The sequence below is a fragment of the Moschus berezovskii genome, chromosome 14 (assembly GCF_049115385.1).
Source record: "Moschus berezovskii isolate FMDL1 chromosome 14, NW_MosBer_1.0, whole genome shotgun sequence".
Classification (NCBI taxonomy): domain Eukaryota; kingdom Metazoa; phylum Chordata; class Mammalia; order Artiodactyla; family Moschidae; genus Moschus; species Moschus berezovskii.
In genome coordinates this window covers 81198502-81219762 of record NC_142473.1, presented here as the reverse complement: position 1 = coordinate 81219762, position 21261 = coordinate 81198502, and the positions used below count along the sequence as shown (strand labels likewise).

Sequence of the window (21261 nt, the reverse complement as noted above, 5' to 3'; positions counted from 1 at the left end):
TGAACCAGTCTGTTGTTCCATGTTCGGTTCTAACTGTTGCTTCTTGACCTGCATATAGTTTTCTCAGCAGGCGGGAAAGGTGGTCTGTCTCTTTGAGTTTTCCAGTTTGTTGTGATCCACAGTCAAAGGTTTTAGAGTAGTCAATAAAAAGAAGTAGATATTTTTCTGGAATTCCCTTGTTTTTTCTACGATCCAATGGATGTTGGCAATTTGATCTCTAGTTCCTCTGCCTTTTAAAAAATCCAGCTTATACATCTGGAAGCTCTTGGTTCACCTACTACTGAAGCATAGCATTAAGGATTTTGAGCATTACCTTGCGAGCATGTGAAAGTTGCTTTTAAATGTAATAAAATGTTTTTCCATACTAAATATAACAATAAAAGTGATATTATACTATGTTTGATAAATGTATAATTAAACATTTACCCATATTTTAGGGTCAATAAATATTATTTTGGGGGCTTCCCAGGTGATACAGTGGTAAAGAATCCCCCTGCCAATGCAGGAGGCACAAGAGATGCAGATTCGATCCCCAGGTTGGGAAGATCCCCAGGGTAGAAAATGACAACCCACTTGAGCATTCTGGCCTGGAAAATCCTGTGGACAGAGGAGCCTGGCGGGCTACAGTCCATGGGATCGCAAAGAGTCAGACACAAGTGAGCACATGCATACAAACAACAATTTTTTAGGTATCAAATATTTTCAAAAATTTCAAAACCATTTATAGATTGGCACAATGCCTGGAGTGCCTAATGAATAAACATGGCCTTGAGTCCCACCTCCAAAAACAAGCTTGCACCTCTGCCCTTGATCCTGGAATGTTCTCCCACCTCTTCTAAAAAAGTACTGCATCATTTAATCATCGTATTCTCTTGGATCATCCCTCTCTCCTCTACAATGGCTCCCTTTCCTTCAGCCTGTAAACATACTCAAGACTCTAAAAACTTCAAAACAACAGTAAACTCTCCCCTACCCTTGCTACCATCCCCTGTCCTCCTTTCCCAGTCCACCAAACTTCTGGAAACAAGTCTATCCTCCCTACTGTCTCAAATCCCTCACCCTTCCCATTTACAGGCAAACCTGGCATCCTGCCACACTGCTGCACTGAAACTTTTCACCTAATGCCACTAACAATCCCTCTTGCAGCTCTTATCTTATTTGACCTCTTGGAGGCAACTGATAGCACTGAACATTCCCTCCATCTTGAAACGCACTCCTCCCCCAGTTTCTGCGTCCCCACATTTCCCTCGTCCTTCTAAATCTCTTACTTTCAGCCTAGGAAGACAAATATCTTTATTTACTGTAAAATTATCTCTCTGGAGACAAGATTTAAGTTTCTACCATGGATCTGACTCCCCACTCAAAAAATTTTTATTTGGCAGCAAAAGTAAGCCCCAACAGACAGCAAACAACACAACAAGGAAAAACTAAAACTCTAACAATTACATGTGCTCCCCGAAGTGTAGAAAGGAACTATTCTGATTAGTTGGAAATGTTTACAAAGGACAGAGGAGTGATCCAAGAGAAATGACTGGAGACACAGAGTTACAAAAGAAAAAAATAATAAAAAGGGAGCAACCAAGCTCAGTAGTGGTGTAAGGGAAAAGAGTGGAGAACAGAGACAAGCAATAAAATACTCTGTACTTGGAGAGGCAGACATAGGGAAGAGACAGTCCAGCATCCACTGGGGTGTCTGGCTCCCCCTCTGAGTAAGGGCAAGCAGCTACTAACTATGCACATACCAGGCATGGTAGGCTATTGTTGGCACTCCAAATATACGTGCTCCTATTCTTCTTACACACTATGTCTGGTTGGACTTCCCAAGCTCCTCTGCAATTAGCAGGGGCCTTATGTGAAGTCCTCACCTATGAAATGTGAGCACAAGTGATGTTTGCAACTTCTGCCTAACTTGCTTAAAAGGTGTTTGCCCTGGACTCATTCCTTCCCCTTTTCCTTTTTATGACAGGAAATGGCTACAACGGAGGCATCCTCAGAAACCACGGATTTCAAATGGCATGGCTACCCTGCTAGCCTGAAATCCTGTGATGGCTTCCTAGAGCAGATTTCTGCCTTCTGCATCCTGGACCTAGGTTAAGGGAGAGAGAAATAAAGTTCTCTCCTGTATAAGCCATTGCACTGGAGGGGGCGGGTGCTCAACCATCACCCTGAGATCAGTGGCACAAAATCACCTAAAGTACAGAACCTCAATATACTCACCAGCTCACTGACCCAGTAGGAAACATTAGTCTGGAGAGAGAGGAGTTTTGAGCAACCTGGGATGTTCTTGTCATTAATCAATGACAGCTACCAGTCAGATTTAACCAACACTGATTGAGTGGCACTTAAACCACTCAATTTGGAATCAGAAGAACTAGAATCAAATCTTAGCTCCACCAACTGCTATCTACATGAATGCTGGAAATTTTACTTAAGCTCTCTGAGTCCCTGTTTCCTAACATACACCCTCATGAGTAAATGTCATAACACATCTACAGTACAAACGTCTAAAATAATGATGCCACGTCATCAAGAAAATGTTAAATTATGTTCTATTATATACCAGGGAATATGGGGAATATATCACATATTCCATAGACATTTCTGTTAAAATATTAAGTTCTAATCCTTATGAACTGAATAAGAAAGCGGGCCTTGAGAAATCAGACCTAAAAGCAAAGTAGCTGACAACACAGGCTCTAGAGTTAGATAAACTTCATTCAAGCTTCACCTCCACATTTACTAGCTGAATGACCTTGGGCAAATTACATAACCTAAATTTCAGTTTCCTCATGGAAAAGTGAGGGTCAGGCTGGTACCTACCTCACAAATATCTTATATAAGGACTGACTCTAGTCCTCCTGGATATGAGCATGACTCCAGCTGGCATACCAAGAACATCTGTTTGAATATATTTCCTACTTAAGACAGTATTTGGGGGGCTAGGCTTACTCAGAAGCTGGAATATTATCTCTGTATTTAAAAATGTAAGAGAGAAACATAGGCAAAACACTCTCCGACATAAACCACAGCAGGATCCTCTATGACCCACCTCCCAGAATATTGGAAATAAAAGCAAAAATAAACAAATAGGACCTAATTAAAATTAAAAGCTTCTGCACAACAAAGGAAACTATAAGCAAGGTGAAAAGACAGCCTCCAGAATGGGAGAAAATAATAGCAAATGAAGCAAATGACAAAGAATTAATCTCAAAAACAGACAAGCAACTCCTGCAGCTCAATTCCAGAAAAAGAAACGACCCAATCAAAAAGTGGGCCAAAGAACTGAACATACATTTCTCCAAAGAAGACATACAGATGGCTAACAAACATATGAAAAGATGGTCAACATCACTCATTATCAGAGAAATGCAAATCAAAACCACAATGAGTTACCATCTCATGCCAGTCAGAATGGCTGCTATCCAAACGTCTACAAGCAATAAATGCTGGAGAGGGTGTGGAGAAAAGGGAACCCTCTTACGCTGGTGGTGGGAATGCAAACTAGTACAGCCACTATGGAGAACAGAGTGGAGATTCCTTAAAAAACTGGAAATAGAACTGCCATATGATCCAGCAATCGCACTGCTGGGCATATACACCAAGGAAACCAGAATTGAAAGAGACACGTGTACCCCAATGTTCGTCACCTCACTGTTTACAATAGCCAGGACATGGAAGCAACCTAGATGTCCATCGGCAGATGAATGGATAAGAAAGCTGTGGTACAGCTTTACCACAATGGCATATTAGTCAGCCATTAAAAAGAATACATTTGAATCAGTTCTAATGAGGTGGATGAAACTGGAGCCTATTATACAGAGTGAAGAAAGCCAGAAAGAAAAATACCAATACAGTATATTAACACATATATATGGAATTTAGAAAGATGGTAACGATAACCCTGTATACGAGACAGCAAAAGAGACACAGATGTATAGAACAGTCTTTTGGACTCTGTGGGAGAGGGTGAGGGTGGGATGGTTTGGGAGAATGGCATTGAAACATGTATATTATCATATGTGAAACGAACCACCAGTCCAGGTTCAATGCATGATACAGGATGCTCGGGGCTGGTGCACTGGGATGAACCAGAGGGATGGGATGGGAAGGGAGGTGGGAGGGGGTTTCAAGATGGGGAACACATGTACACCCGGGGCAGATTCATGTCAATGTATGGCAAAACCAATGTTGTAAAGTAAAAAAACAAATAATTTTGAAAAAAGTAAGAGAGAGAATCTCTGCTGAGGGTTTAGAGTTTAAATGAAATAGCGTTTCCCATTTTGTGTCATCTAATAGAAAATGAAATCTGGGAAGTGAGGTTATCCAAACGTTAGTGTACTTGGAAACAGAAGATGAAAATTACATTGAAAATTGCATTATTTTCAAGGGGGTCGTCTCAGGTTTTGTTGTCTAAAACCTTATTCAAATACCAACAAAAATGGAAGCAGAGATGTCAGTGATAATTTTGTCATTTAAAAAATATAGAGTCTTTTCCGGTATCCTTTCTCCTTTAAAGATAACAACCAAAGCTGTTTTTATTACTTGGCTTAGTTTAAGACCTTTCCAGTTAGGGAACTCAAAGTTAGGTCATTCAACAACAATTATTTTCTCTTAAACTACTAAGAAATATGATAAGAAAAGTTCACAATGTAAAACAAATCAATCACTTCTTTTCCTTATAAATTTGTTTCTTCTTTAGAAACATGAGATCAAAACCAAATATTTACTGGAAGTACAAAGGTCAAAACAGTCACTACCTATGTTCAGACATGGCAACAAAGATTAGTAAGGCTCCAAAGACTATTTGTAAGCATAACCTTGAAAAGAAAAATGGCAGGGCCATGCTTCCTGAAAACCTAACTTATTTTCTTCCACCACCACACGGTAGCGGATATATGCACTATTCTTTACCATGCCAGTCCCTGAAGGCAAGGCAAAAGACTGACGGCACATGTAAGACTTTGTAAGTTAATCATGTGCTTAAATATCAGGTTTGGTGGTCTAGAGACTATCAAGAAAGATAATTTTAGGTCTCATTAAATAGTTTACTGTAAGATAACTGACATATATTAATTAATTCATCCTCTCAACCTGGTATGAGGTAGCTTTTATCAACTCCTTGTGTTGGGGAAATTTGATCAAGGAGAGTAATAATGGTATTTTCTATTTACAAAATATTTTTCTTATAAAGAGTTCTACATGTTTATCGTCTCAATCTTCTAACATTCCAGTGAGGTAGGTGGTAATATTACCTTTTCCTTTCTTATAGGTAAAATGCTAGGGCTCAAGGGGCTTAACGACTTACTTGGTAGCCTGTACTTTAGCCACTAACCAGATCACACTGCACGGGATTAACACTAGACCATGGACTCAAGTCTGAATTGCACATAATTCAGAAGTGTCAAGCTTCTAGTTTTCTCTACAATCATCTTTCAATGTGTCACATTCCAAGAAAGACAGGGGTCATGCTTGTTGTTTCAGCTCATGTGCTTACTGTTCATAAAGCTCATTATCATTTCTCTAAATTGGACTATTCAAGTTTTGTCAAAATGCCTGAAAGCTAAATTATTTTTTTGTTTACTGTCTGTGCACTAGCATTATAAATGATGTCATCAGGAATCTGCAAAACTCTTAGACAAAGCTGCAGGGCCAGTAAAAGCAACTCACTTGGGGAAGAGTGTGTTTCTTCTCCCCTCCCCCACCCTCCCCCCCCCTTTTTTTGAAGTAGGCATCACACAAAAAGATGACTCATTAAGCCCAGAAGAGTTGACTATGCCATGTAAGGGCCTCTTACGAAGCCTCCACAAAGAGACCTGAGTGGCAGCATAAGGCCTCCTTGGTGCATTTTCCTCCAGGCAGAATGTGCATTTGTGTGGCTACACACACAATTATAATCTCCTCTGAAAAGCAACTCCTTCCATATGACAGGCTGAACAGTGGCCTGAGTGCTAGCCTCATGTTGCCTGCGCAGTTAACATGCTGAAATACCAGATAGGTTTAATCTCTCCTTTCTGAAAAAAACTGATGGGACAGAAGAAGCAAAGCTGGAAAGAACTCCACACAGAGAGAAAGGGGGCCAGCCCGCGCGCCCGAACTCACTTTCTCATGGGCTGAGCTTCTTTGTGCATTGCCTACTTACGTGTCAGTTTCCAGGACTTTAGGGCATGAGAACCATGGAGCCGAGTGGTTCTGGCAGCCTCTCCATTTGACAAGCAAAGCCAGAGACATGTGGCCTTCTGGTACATTTCACATTCAAAAGTGTTATTGTTTCAAGCATGCCTATTTTAAAATATATAATTTTCCCATTTAGGGCACATGTTGTATGTAAGTTGGCCACAGGAGGAGTTCTGCCACATGATTAAAAAAAAAAAAAAGGCAATGGCTCTTATACAGCCCTTTTCCTGCCAGATACCTCTGTTTACGGGGGGCTGGGGCGGGTGGTGAGGGGACTATTCCAGGTGAGAGAAGTCTGAATTTCACAAACACCTGATGTGAAGGCCAGGGCACAAACAGATTTCTGTCTGAGATTACAGAAACTGAAGCCTGTGTTTTATCACAATTACCTGTAATCTCAGGGCCAGATAATAGTATTAACAAGACCTTGGGCTACACAATAGGACAGCTGTAAAAAGGCTCTTACTCTCTCCAAAGAACAGTGCTTTCAAAAGCTAATTCAATGAAGAAAAAGAAAGGACTCGGAAAGTGCCTTCTCAAACAATATTTACTTTTACTGGGTTCCTGCTAATCAAACAAAACTTAGTCAAAAGCTTTTATGAAAAATACATTGGATGATTTCAACTGTAATTACTTTGTTTAAACAGAAGGCTTAAGAGAAAACATAGCTAATGGGATCAGTAATTTGGTACTGATGTGTTTGGGAAAACCCCTCCTCTCTTTGATAAATCATTAAAATTCTGCTCAGATAAATGTGTTTTGACTTGAAATTCCAATCATAGGATGAGCTATTTCCTAAGGCCCGTAGGGAAGCAGTGCAAGGGCATCCCAACACAGATTAGCTGACAAGGGTAATTCCAAGCTTAATCAAAGCATATTACTCTGCCCAACTGAAAATGGGATCTCAAGGAGATGCCTCAAAATGGTAAAAAATTTCCTTCCTTCATAAGAAACCATTTGAAAAAAGGAACTAAATCTTACTGCTGTGTAATCAAAACAAAGAAAACATGGTGTCAACCAAGAAATTATATTTACTCATTTAGCAAACATGGTATATACGCAAGTAATGGTGATCCCCAACTTTTGGACAGCATTCAAAGCAAAGATTTTAATCAGTTATCCTTTGGTTGTCAATGGAAGAAGGGGAAAAAGTCTAGTGTCTCTCATACAGTAGGAATTCAATAACTATTTTCTGAACTGGATTCCTTTCTTTCCTTTGAAAAAAAAAATTATTTTGCAACTTAAAGCAGTGTGCATGTGTGCTAAGTTCTTGAGTCGTGACTGATTCTGCAACCCCACGGACTGCAGCCCACCAGGCCCCTCTGTCCATGGAGTTCTCCAGACAAGAATGCTGGAGTGGGTTGCCATTCCCTCCTCTGGGCGATATTCTTGACCCAGGGACTGAACCTGAGTCTCTTACAGCTTCTGCATTGGCAGGCAGGGTCTTACCACTAGCACCACCTGGGAAGCCCACATAAAGCACCCTGCCCATTTAACAACTGTGCATTAACTTGGGCCAAGCATTGTGCTAAATTTTGGAGATACTGAGAGAATAAGTCTGCCCTTGAAGTGAACTGCCTTGAAGTGAAGTGAAATCGCTCAGTCGTGTCCGACCCTTTGTGACCCCATGGACTGGAACCTAACGTCCATGGGATTTCCCAGGCAAGAGTACTGGAGTGGGTTGCCATTTCCTTCTGCAGGGGATCTTCCTGACCCAGGGATCGAACCTGGATCTCCCGCATTGTAGGCAGACGCTTTACTGTCTGAGCTACCAGGGAAGCAACAGATAATAACAAGATATACGAATAGATTAATAATTGCGATAAGTTCTAAGAAGGATATAAACTGGAAGATGAACCAGAGATAAGTTAATGAATCATCTATCTCTTCTAAAGTCTTTTTATTACTTTTTAAAACTTTGATTACCTAGTCAGCTTCCTAAATTCACTCATTTATCAAATGTGGCATTTATAACAAAAAATAGTGATCTCCAACTTTTAGACAACATTTGGAGGGAAGATTTTAAGATTACCTGAATATATAAATGACAGGCAAAGTAAAAAATTTACGGAACTATTTTTCAGTTCAGTTCAGTTCAGTCGCTCAGTCGTGTCCGACTCTCTGCGACCCCATGAATCACAGCACGCCAGGCCTCCCTGTCCATCACCAACTCCATCCCGAGAATAACACTGACATCACCTGTAGTCAGTTACCCAGGAGAAACAGAGGTGGGGAATGGTCAACAAACAGCATGCCTGAGAACTCACTTGCTCTCCCCTGACAGTCTCCATTCCCCATCCCTAACCCCCTCCAACAGAAACATTGATTATATTTATTAAGTAGCTTACAGAATTCTTAGAAAAATTAATGAAACAGAGTCTAGGCTGAACTTCCAGGAACAACTCCCAGAGGCACACCCCAGAACTGGGCCACCTAGGGAACTGCTACCCCTGTGATGACAATTTCTTTTTTTGCTTTTGGATGAATCCTGATAGGCAAACTTTTTAGTGAACCTTTCAAATCCAACCCTATGCTAGTGCCAATCCAACCCATTGCTGTTTACAATACATCAACAGAAATATTCATGGGACTTGAGAGTGCTCGGGTTTTTTGCAGAAAGGAAAATAAATAAATATTATAGATGTTAAACGCTGACTCCCTAAATCTCTGGATACTATTCATAGGTTTACAATATATGAAGCTGGTCACTTAAAAACAGTAAGGCACATGTCCACAAAATCATCTCTTTCCTTTCTCCTACCCCCTTTCCCCTTCCTTTCTTCTCTTCCTAATTCTTCCTTCCTTCCCTTCTTTCCTTCTTGTTCCCTGAATAGCTTCTCTATATAAAGCAAGTTCAGTTCAGTTCAGTTCAGTCACTCAGTCGTGTCCGACTCTTTGCAACCCCATGAACCGCAGCACGCCAGGCCTCCCTGTCCATCACCAACTCCCAGAGTTCACTCAGACTCATGTCCATCGAGTCAGTGATGCCATCCAGCCATCTCATTCTCTGTCATCCCCTTCTCCTCCCACCCCCAACCTTTCCCAGCATCAGAGTCTTTTCCAGTGAGTCAACTCTTCGCATGAGGTGGCCAAAGTATTGGAGTTTCAGCTTTAGCATCAGTCTTTCCAATGAACACCCAGGACTGATCTCTTTTAGGATGGACTGGTTGGATCTCCTTGCAGTCCAAGGGACTCTCAAGAGTCTTCTCCAGCACCACAGTTCAAAAGCATCAATTCTTCGGTGCTCAGCTTTCTTCACAGTCCAACTCTCACATCCATACATGACCACTGGAAAAACCATAGCCTTGACTAGACGGACCTTTGTTGGCAAAGTAATGTCTCTGCTTTTTAATATGCTATCTAGGTTGGTCATAACTTTCCCTCCAAGGAATAAGCGTCTTTTAATTTCATGGCTGCAATCAGCATCCGCAGTGATTAAAAAATAAAGTCTGACACTGTTTCCACTATTTCCCCATCTATTTCCCATGAGGTGATGGGACCAGATGCAAAAGCATGTATATAACGTGCCACTCCCTACAGGAAACTTACACCATACATGGTAGATGGGATCTAAGTGCTATAACAGACTGAGTGAACTGTATGTAGGCAGGTGCTTCGGCTCTTTTCCCAGTTTCAGTTCAGTTCAGTTGCTCAGTCGTGTCCGAGTCTTTGAGACCCCATGTACTGCAGCAAGCCAGGCTTACCTGTCCTCCACCAACTCCCGGAGCTTGCTCAAACTCATGTCCATCGAGTCAGTGATGCCATTCAACCATCCCTTCTCTTCCTGCCCTCAATCTTTCCCAGTCGGCACTTATTACACAGTTACTTTGTGTTACAGTCATTTATGAATATTACGTTCATGATTTTGTGACCATATGCATTACTGTTTTTAAGTGACCAGCTTTATTATTATAAAACTAGTTTCCAAAAATTTAAGGAATCAGTGTAACACCTATAGTATTTATTCCTTTTCCCTTCTGCAACAACCCAAGCTCTCTAAAATCCTATGAATATTTCTTCTGACTTACTGTAAACGGCAGTGTTTCCTAGCATGAGGCTGGGTTAGGGAGATTGGAAGGACTGATGTTGAGGCTGAAACTTCAATACTTTGGCCACCTGATGTATAGAGCTGACTCATTTGAAAAGACCCTGATGCTAGGAAAGATTGAGGGCAGGAGGAGAAGGGGACGACAGAGGATGAGATGGCTGGATGGCATCACCAACTCGATGGACATGGGTTTGGGTGGGCTCTGGGAGTTGGTGATGGACAGGGAGGCCTGGTGTGCTGCAGTTCATGGGGTTGCAAAGAGTCGGACACGACTGAGCGACTGAACTGAACTGATTATATTCCAACAAAATTACATTTGCTTATTAAGACTCATCAAAAAGCAAAAAGAGAAACTGTGTCTGGCAATAAGACAAGTTGATATCAGCAAATGCAAAAAAAAAAAAAAAAAACAAAAAACCAAGATTAGTAACACTTAAGAATCTTCAACATAGAAACAGTCATATGTCAGAACCTCTGCCAAGGCTTGAAGAAATCTTAACCTCATGACTGAAAGGGACTGTATCAGTGACCGTTGGAGGCTGTCTTAGTCTAGGGACTCAGAAGCAGACAGGAAGACAGATCAGACATGCAAGAGATTGAGGGGATGAAACGCCTATGATGAAAAAGCCAAGGGAGCTGGGAGAGACTCGGAGAGGTGGCAGGCACACTGCAGGGCTGAGTCGCGTGGAGAGAAGAATGAGAGTACTTGACTGCGGTGCAGTGGGAGTCCTCAGGCCAACGGCACCATCAGAGGAGTCACACTTCTCATACAAGTGGGTCTGTCCACCTCACCCAGGCACCTGCTGGGAGCGGCCTGCGGGAAGTGTGACCTCAGTGTGAACACAGTGTTGGACTGAGAGCTGAAGTTGAGTTAATTATCTTCCCCTCCCATACTGGGAGATTTGAGAGGCAGTTTCACAGGAACCACGAATGTACTGTGCGCGCCAGATTGCTTCAGTCGTGTCCAGCTCTGTGACCCATTGCCACAAATGTATTACATATTTTTATTAAAAAATAGCAATAATAATAGCAGCTAATATCTACTGAGCACCTACCTAGATGCTCTAGAGGAAAAGATATCTTACTCATCTTCGTATATCCTCTTTTCACAATGTATCAGCCAGATACTGCTCTAAAAGCTTACATGCATGAGGTAAGTATTACTATTATCTATATTTTGCAGATAAGGCACAGAGAGGTTGAGTGACTTCCTCAAGGTCACACAGCTGCACAAAGTACATAGATTACGGTCACTCAAGCTCCCCTAAATAGTCTATTTTTAGACGTCATCTTCCTTACTGCCTGCCTTTGAGAGATGAGCCCAGTGGAAGAAGGAACTGGAATTTTACTATTCCTTGATCCATCCTGATTCCTAGGATGCCCCCTCCTGGCAGAAATGTTAAATTAAGCCCTTGGAGTCATCTGAACTGACTCCAGAATCCGTGCAACCATGGAATGCAGGTCTGTGGGACAACTGGAGCCTCATTTTTGGAGTTGTTCAAGGTATTTGTAGCACAGAGTTGAACAATGCGGACTCTGAAATCAGACTGCTGGATTAGAAGCCTGCCTCCAGGACTCACTAACTAGTTATTCAATGCCTTGGTGCTGCAGTTTCCTCACATAAGAAATGGAGATAAAAACGGAAACTATCTCCATGTGCGTTAACATATGTAAAGTATATGGAATGTCGCCTGGCACATGCCAAGTACTCAGTACATCAGTTATTGCTGTAGCTGCTCACACTTGGCGGACCCTAAGGCCAGATTATTCACGTTCCATGGGGGGTTCAGACGGCAGAGTCTGCCCACAGTGCGGGAGACCGGGGTTCAATCCCTGCGTGGGGAAGATCCCCTGGAGAAAGAAATGGAAACCCACTCCAGTATTCTTGCCTGGAGAATCCCATGGACAGAGGACCACGGTGGGCTACCGTCCATGGGGTCGCAAAGAGTTGGACACAACTGAACAGCTAACACTTTCACTTTTATGTAACACATAGGTATTTATCAGTTCAGTTCAGTTCAGTCGCTCAGTTGTGTCCGACTCTCCGTGACCCCATGAATCACAGCACGCCAGGCCTCCCTGTCCAATTCCAGTTCCAGTTCAGTCGCTCAGTCGTGTCCGACTCTACGTGACCCCATGAATCACAGCACACCAGGCCTCCCTGTCCATCACCAACTCCTGGAGTACACTCAAACTCATGTCTACAGAGTCGGTGATGCCATCCAGCCATCTCATTCTCCGTCGTCCCCTTCTCCTCCCGCCCCCAACCTTTCCCAGCATCAGAGTCTTTTCCAGTGAGTCAACTCGTCGCAAGAGGTGGCCAAAGTATTGCAGTTTCAGCTTTAGCATCAGTCCCTCCAATGAACATCCAGGATTGATCTCCTTTAGAATGGACTGGTTGGATCTCCTTGCAGTATAAGGGACTCTCAAGAGTCTTCTCCAACACCACAGTTCAAAAGCATCAATTCTTCGGCGATCAGCTTTCTTCACAGTCCAACTCTCACATCCATACATGACCATGGGAAAAACCATTGCCTTGACTAGACGGACCTTGGTTGGCAAAGTAATGTCTCTGTTTTTTAATATACTATCAAGGTTGGTCATAACTTTCCTTCCAAGGAGCAAGCATCTTTTAATTTCAGGCTGCAATCAGCATCTGCAGTGATTTTGGAGCCCAAAAGAATAAAGTCTGACACTGTTTCCACTGTTTTTCCATCTATTTCCCATGAAGTGATGGGACCAGATGCCATGATCTTTGTTTTCTGAATGTTGAGCTTCAAGCCAACCTTTTCACTCTCCTCTTTCACTTTCATCAAGAGGCTTTTGAGTTCCTCTTCACTTTCTGCCATAACGGTGGTGTCATCTGCATATCTGAGGTTATTGATATTTCTCCCAGCAATCTTGATTCCAGCTTGTGCTTCTTCCAGCCCAGTGTTCCTCATGATGTACTCTGCATATAAGTTAAATAAGCAAGGTGACAATATACAACCTTGACGTACACCTTTTCCTATTTGGAACCAGTCTGTTGTTCCATGCCCAGTTCTAACTGTTGCTTCCTTACCTGCATACAGGTTTCTCAAGAGGCAGGTCAGGTGGTCTGGGATTCCCATCTCTTTCAGAATGTTCCACAGTTTATTGTGATCCGGTGTCTATATTGTGAAAGGCAGGTATACAAGGATGAGTAAGATACAATTTCTGTTCTCAAGACACTTATTTGTAACTAATGAACTGTTTAAGAGCTCCAGTCTTAAAATGGAAGCAAGGATCACACCCTTTACAGGCAGCAGCTATTTTGGTTTGTTTATTTTTATCTCTGGGTTTGAACTGTGATGTTGGAGAAGATTCTTGAGAGTTTCCTTGGACTGCAAGGACATCAAACCAGTCCATCCTAGAGGAGATCAGTCCTGAGTGTTCATTGGAAGGACTGATGTTGACGCTGAAACTCCAATACTTTGGCCACCTGATGAGAAGAGCTGACTCATTTGAAAAGATGCTGATACTGGGAAAGATTGAAGGCAGGAGAAGGAGATGACAGAGGATGAGATGTTTGGATGGCATCACCGACTCAATGGACATGGGTTTTGGTAAACTCTGGGAGCTGATGATGCACAGGGAGGCCTGGCGTGCCACAGTCCATGGGGTCGCAAAGAGTCATCACTGAGCAACTGAACTGAACGGAACTGAAGAGAGGGAAAACAGGCATGGAATCCCGTAAACCTGGATCTGAATCTGGCTTTTACGCATCACCAGCTGTGTGACTTTGTACAAATCAATTAGCCTTTCTAAGACTCAGTTTTCTTGTTTGTAAAATGAGGGGATTTTAATAACTACTAAACAGGACTAATAATTATTGTTGTTCAGTTGCTGAGTTGTGTTCAACTCTTTGTGACCCCACGGACTACAGCACACCAGGCTTCCCTGTCCTTCACAATCTCCTTGAGTTTGCTCAAACTCGTCCATTAAGTTATTGATGCCGTCCAACCATCTCATCCTCTGTCACCCACTTCTCCTGCCCTCTATCTTTCTCAGCTTCATGGTCTTTCCCAATGAATCGGCTCTTCACATCAGGTGGCCAAAGAATTGGAGCTTCAGCTTCATTATCAGTCCTTCCAATGAATATTCAGAGTTGATTTCCTTTAGGATTGACTGGTTTGATCTCCTTGCTGTCCAAGGGACTCTCAAGAGTCTTCTCCAGCACAATTTGAAAGAATCAGTTCTTCAGCACTCAGCCTTCTTTATAGTCCAAATCTCACATCTATCTATACATGACTACTGGAAAAATAATAGCTTTGGCTATACAGACCTTTGTCAGCAAAGTGATGTCTCTGTTTTTTAATATGTTGTCTAGATGTGTCATAGCTTTTCTTCCAAGAAGCAATGGTCTTTTAATTTCATGACTGTAGTTACCATCTGCAGTGATTTTGGAGCCCAAGGATATAAAATCTGCCACTGTTTCCACTGTTTCCCCATCAATTTGCCATAAAGTGATGGGACCAGATGCTACAATCTTAGCTTTTTGAATGCTGAGTTTTAAGCCAGATTCTCACTCTCCTCTTTCACCCTCATCAAGAGGCTCTTTGGTTCCTCTTTACTTTCTGCCCTCGAGCAGGGCATGGCAACCCATTCCAGTATTCTTGCCTGGAGAATCTCCATGGACAGAGGAGCCTGGTTGCAAAGGGTGACATGATTGAGCAACTAAGCACACACACACACACACATACCCCTGCATGTCTGAGGTTGTTGTTATTTCTCCCAGCAATCTTGATTCCAGCTTGTGACTCATCCAGCCTGACATTTTGCACGATGTACTCTGCATATAAATTAAATAAACAGCGTAACAATATACAACCTTGAAGTCCTCCTTTCCCATTTTTGAACTAGTCTGTTGTTCCATGTCTGGTTCTAACTGTTGTTTCTTAACCTGCATACAGATTTCTCAGAAGGCAGGTAAAGTGGTCTGGTATTTCTATCTCTTTAAGAATTTCCCACAGTTTGTTGTGATCCACACAGTCAAAGGCTTTCAATGAAGCAAAAGTAGGTATTTAGCTGGAATTCCCTTGCTTTTTGCTATGATCCAGCAGATGTTGATAATCTGACCTCTGGTTCCTCTGCCTTTTCTAAATCCAGCTTGAACATCTGGAAATTCTTGGTTTATCTACCGTTGAAGCCTAGCTTAAAGGATTTTGAGCATGACTTTGCCAGCATGTGAAATGAGCACATTTGTATGGTAGTTGGAGCATTCTTTGGCATTGCCTTTCTTTGGGATTGGAATGAAAACTGACCTTTTCCAGTTCTGTGGCCACTGGTGAGTTTTCCAAATTGGCTGGCATATTGATTGCAGCACTTTCACAGCGTCACCTTTTAGGATTTAAAATAACTCAGCTGGAATTCCATCACCTCCGCTAGCTTTGTTTGTAGTGATGCTTCCTAAGGTCCACTTGACTTCACAGTCCAGAATGTCTGACTCTAGATTAGTGACCACACCATCGTGGTTATCTGGGTCATTAATACCTTTTTTGTATAGTTCTGTGTATTTCTGACATCTCTTCTTAATCTCTTCTGCTTCTGTTAGGTCTTTGGCATTTCCTCCTCCTTCACTGTTCCTATCTTTGCATGAAATGTTCCCTTGGCATCTCCAATTTTCTTGAAGAGATCTCTAGTCTTTCCCATTTTGTTGTTTTCCTCTATTTCTTTGCACTGTTCACTGAAGAAGGTTTCTTATCTCCTCCTGCTCTTCTCTGGAACTCTGCATTCAGTTGGGTATATCCTCCCCTTTCCCCTTTGCCCAATAATAATACCTTGTATGACGGTTGTGAAGATGAAACGAGCTAAGGCATGGTGTAAAGCATAAATGAAGTGTTCAAAAACTATAGCTTCAAAATAACTGTGGGGGTTGGGGGTGGGAGAGAGGATCAAGAGGGAGGGGATATATGCATACTTACAGCTGATTCACTTAGTTGTGCTGCAGAAACCAATGAGACATTGTAAAGCAATTATCCTCCAATTAAAAAAACAAAAAAACTCTCCAGGGACTTCCCTGACAGTCCAGTGGTTAGGACTTCACCTTCCAATGTGGGGGGTGGGGGTTCAATCCCTAGTCGGGGAGCCAAGATCCCACCCGTCTCATAGCCAAAAAACCAACACATAAAACAGACGCGATATTGTAACAAACTCAAAAAAAGAAAAGAAAAAAAAAGATCCACACTAAAAAAAAAAAATCCAATTTATTATGATTCCTCTATAAGTACAGCCTGCAAAGGAGAAAGACCACCCCCGATTTCCTGGAGTTGCCTATCATGCTGATCCACTACCAACCTTAGTGAGAACAAGCACTTTACATAGAAACAGAAGAGGCAAATAGGAATGTGAGTGAAAGCAAGCACCTCCCCAGTTTAGGTGGGGTAAGATCATAAACTTCACACCCTCTTGCTTATACTCAGGTCAGCACGTAGGGAGTGTGTTTTGCAAACCTGGGACCAGAACAGGCCGCCCTTCGGCTCTAGAGAACTCTCCACACCCAACCAGATACACAGACACACCTCAGCCTCTGGCAGAAGCTTCCAATAAGTAGCTTTCATGAAGCTGGAACTCTTTCAAGGGCTCTATATTTATTTCATCTCTTTTCCAGATTCTCCTCTCTCTATTTATGCCTGGGCATTAACACAGTTTCTATCACTCCATTCTGATGACTGCAGGCAAGAACATCACAGAGCTGATTCTGTAATGATGATCTTAAGATACTAAAGCCATTCCAGGCCATGATTACAGGTTCCAAATCCACCAAGTCAGCAGGCAATGGATCAGTTTACCCAACATGATGAAAGATTCTTTTCTTCACTAGTAGTGAAAAAGGCAAATAGAAGCCCTGGCTAACAAGTAGAAAGGAAAATCTATCGATATTCACGGAATAGGTAGCCCTGTAATTTGTACATAATACTAAAAAGAGGTCTCCATTTACACTTACCAAGGGATATTGAACTTTCACTTTTCCCATGCACCGAATACCTAGAGCTTTCCCATCTCCCCAATTTTCTTTTTTCTGTATGCATTTTCTTCTCCAGTTCTACACACGTGACTTTATAATTTGTAAAAAAAAAAAAAAAGAAGAAGAAGAAAAGGAGAAGAGCCAAACCAAGTCAAACAAAACCTCCACAAGTATTTAAATTTTCAAACCAGAAAATATTTCATTAACTTAATCTATAAGGGATGATTTTTCAGTGGTTGTTAAATGGAGGGTGAATGCTTCAAAACAGCAACAGCATGCCTCTAAAAGAGACCAAACTGAAATGGGCAGGGTTGCTCTCAACTACAGACAAACGCATTTCAGCAGAGCTGTATGGTTTGAGCAACCATGAGGAAGGCAGTGAGTAGTATGACCCTGCTTGGGGCAGTATGAATGTCCAGACGGTGACCGGGACATGGAGTTAAGACACTTAAATGTGCAACAGAACCTGAAAGAGCTTCAATAATCCAGGGTTCAATAATTAGTTAAGTGGCTGGATGCTGGAGTTTTTTCGGCCAATCTGAAACTTTGATTCTGTTTATAGATTCATTATCAACAATGCCATTGGCTTAGTCTCCCTGAAAAAAAAAAAAAGCCACTTATGGAGGAACAACTTCTACTTACCAAAGAACCAGTAATATTAAATATGTCAAGTCTTTGAGGCATATAATTTAAATACATCAAGACTTTGAGGCAAATATCCAAGGAACTGAACCAAGGACTAGGCTTTTCAAATATTTCAGATTCATTAGTACCAAGTAGGTTAAGATAAAAAACATAAAATTCTTAGCAAGAGTCTAGGCATTGCTAGACATTATTATTCCTTGGATGCAAAATTATCTGTGATTTAATTATGCTCTTTAGGTATATATGAGTGACTGAAATTGCTCAATTGTGCCCAACTCGTTGCGATCCCATGGCCATAGCCCACCAGGCTCCTCTGTCCATGGAATTTTCCAGGCAAGAATACTGGAATGGGTTACCATTTCCTTCTCCAATTAGGAGAATTAGGTATATATACTCCTTTCAAAAACCACATATACCCCTTAACCTTGGTGAAAAGAGTCCTAACTTCATAAGAGAAATGCATATCAAATCTACCCTGGGACTATCTGTCACTAACCAGTTGAAAATACCTGATGGTTTGAGTTTGATATATTTTGTTGGAAAGACCATAGGGAAACAGGGATTCTCCTACATTGCTAATAGCAGTGTAAAATAGTCCAACCCCTGTGAAACATGATTTAGCAATGTCTATCAATATTTAAAATGCATATATCTCTAACCCACCAATTTTACTTGGTGGTTTTATCTCTGCAGATATACCAGTAATGGCACAAAATTACAGGTTATTCAGTGTGGCATTTTCAGTAATGGCCTTCTCTGGTGAGACGGAGTGGTTCAGACAGTAGAGAATCTGCCTGCAATGCGGGGGACCTGGGTTTGATTCATGGGTCGGGAGGATCTCCTGGCTACCCACTCCAGTATTCTTGCCTGGAGAATTCCATGGACAGAGGAGCCTGGTCGGCCACAGTCCACAGGGTCGCAAAGAGTTGGACATGACTGAGAGACTAACACACACATTTTCACTAATAGCAAAAGGCTGAAAACAACATGTGCACCAACTGAGAACTGGTCAAATAAATTATTTCAATACTGTTCCGTTGCTCAGTCGTATCCGACTCTTTGCGACCCCGTGGACTGTAGCCTACCAGGCTTCTCCGTCCATGGGCTTCTCCAGGCAAGAATACTGGAGTGGGTTACCATTTCCTTCTCCAGGGGATCTTCCCGACCCAGGGATCGAACCCGGGTCTCCCACATTGGAGGCAGACGCTTTAACCTCTGAGCCACCAGGGAAGCCCTGGTAGCTAAAATTTTTTTAGAAGAATGAGAAAGCTCTCACTGATACAGAAATCACTCTGAGATATATAGAAAGAAAAAAATACATTATCTCTTATATACATAATAAACTAAACTCTGGAAGGACACACAGGAAACAAGTTAACAGTGGTTACTAGTAGGGGCTGAGGACAGATGGAAACTGGCAGATGAGGGGGAAAAGGGCTGGAAGAGACTTTTCCTTATAAACTTCTATATATTTTTAAATTTAGTTTCCACATGACAATTCAGAAATTTAAACTGGAATTGTTTTTCATTTAAAAAATGTGTATAGTATCGATATATCCATACAATTGAATATTATTCAGTGATAAAAAGAAATGAGCTCTCAAGCCTGGAAAAGATGTGGAGGGACCTAAAATGCATTATTGCTTAGTGAAAAAAGCCAGTCTGAAAAGGTTATATACTCTGTGACTCCACTGTATGATATTCTGAATAAGTGAGACTTTAGAGAGAGTAAAAAGGTCAACGGTTGCCAATGGTTGGGGGACAGGGGAAAGGATGAATAGACAGGGGGTGAAACTACTCTGCACAATACTACAATGGTGGATACCAGACACTATGCATACGTCAAAACCCATAAAACTGTACTGACACAGAGTGAACCCTAAGGCAAACTGTGGATCTTAGTTAATAATAATGCATCAATATTGGTCCGTCAACTGTAACCAATGTACTACACTAATAGATGTCAGATGTTAGTAACAGGAAACTGACTGACAGGGAGCACAAGGGAACACTATAATATTTGCTTAATTTCCTGTAAACTGAAAATTTCTTTAAAAATAAAGTCTACTGATATTTTAAAGGGCTTCCTTGGTGGCTCAGTGGTAAAGAATCCGCCTGCCAATGGAGGAGACATGGGCTCAATCTCTGGGTCTGGAAGATCCCTTGGACAAGGAAATGGCAACCCACTCCAGTATTCTTGCCTGGGAAACCCCCATGGACAGAGAAGCCTGGCCAGCTACAGTCTATTGGGTTGCAAGAGAGTTGGACACGACTTAGCGACTAAACAACGTTTTAAAACACATGTCCTTACACGTATGCATACACACACACACACACACATCCTTTTTTCATCCACACTGAAGGTGCTAAGTGTGCATAACGTATTACAGCCGCAGCCCTACTGATCAAGAACTCAAGCTCAGGAGTGGGCAAATTAGGTTCTGATCCAGGCCATACCATTTCCTAGCGGTGTGGCTTTGTGTAAGTTATCTCTTCAGCCTCAGTTTCTCCGTCTGCAAAATGGAAGGAAAACAGTTTCCTCCTAGGGCTGTTACGAAGATCCAATAAAGAATGCATGTAAAATGCTTAGCATAGCGCCTAATGTAAAAGAAACACTCGAAAGTGTTAGTTGCCGCCGTGACGGTTATATGACGGCTCACGGAAGGACTGAGGTGGCACTTCAGGCTTCTAAGGTTACTCCACCAGCAGCGTATCAGTAACACCCCCAAACCCCACCCCCGCCAACTCTCAACTCCAGCCTGGCCCACCGTGAGCACAATCCACACTGCTGAGCTCCGGCGGGTACACGTCAGCATCCTTTATTCCCCAGATGTTGGTTTCCTCCTCGCTGGGCCTTACACCTTCAGGCCCCTGGATCAGCGCCCTCTCCTCGCCCCTCCCTAGCCCACCCGACCCATTCACGCTCAGATCCCCAGACCCTGGCCTAACGCGTTGGCATTTCTTTCCTTCCCCAAAGCTGAAGGAAGCGCCTACCCAGATACTCGTAGTCCGGTAGGGCTAGGCGCTCCGGACTCAGCATCCTTTAAGCAGGGCGGCTTCAGAGCCCCAGCTCCTCGGCTTCCGGAACCCAGGTCACCCGGCTCTCTCGGTTGCCATGGCACCCACGCGGCGGGAGAGGCAGGCGGCGGAGGGGGTGTCACGCAAACAGCTTCCGTATCGCAACTCCAAGCTGGCCGTACCAGTTCCGGGAGCAGTCGCCCCGCGGCGGTCTTCGTTTCTTTGGACTCCCTTTCCAGAGGCGATGGTTTTGGGGGAATTTGAGGTGGAGAGGTCCTCTGAAACCATAAATTTCCGGTGTGGAAAACTTATTGCCAGCCCTCCATATAGCCTCAATTTCTGAATTTCATAACTCTTCCTGCTTTATACAACTGTTATCATAATAGTAGCC

General features: G+C 42.5%; 1 protein-coding gene across 3 annotated transcripts in view; it reads right to left on the bottom strand.

The window, feature by feature from the left end:
• The window catches only part of CSTPP1 (centriolar satellite-associated tubulin polyglutamylase complex regulator 1), a 202451-nt gene extending 181444 nt beyond the window's left edge, over positions 1 to 21007 (bottom strand). For 2 of the 3 annotated variants that reach the window (XM_055423987.2, XM_055423986.2), the window contains exon 1: positions 20847 to 21006. In XM_055423987.2, the coding sequence (XP_055279962.2) occupies positions 20847 to 20892 (46 nt within the window). In that variant the 5' untranslated portion in view covers positions 20893 to 21006. Of the gene's footprint in view, positions 1 to 20846 lie in introns of all 3 variants that reach the window. The other variant, XM_055423988.2, reaches the window with a different exon arrangement.
• Positions 21008 to 21261: the final 254 nt, after the last annotated feature.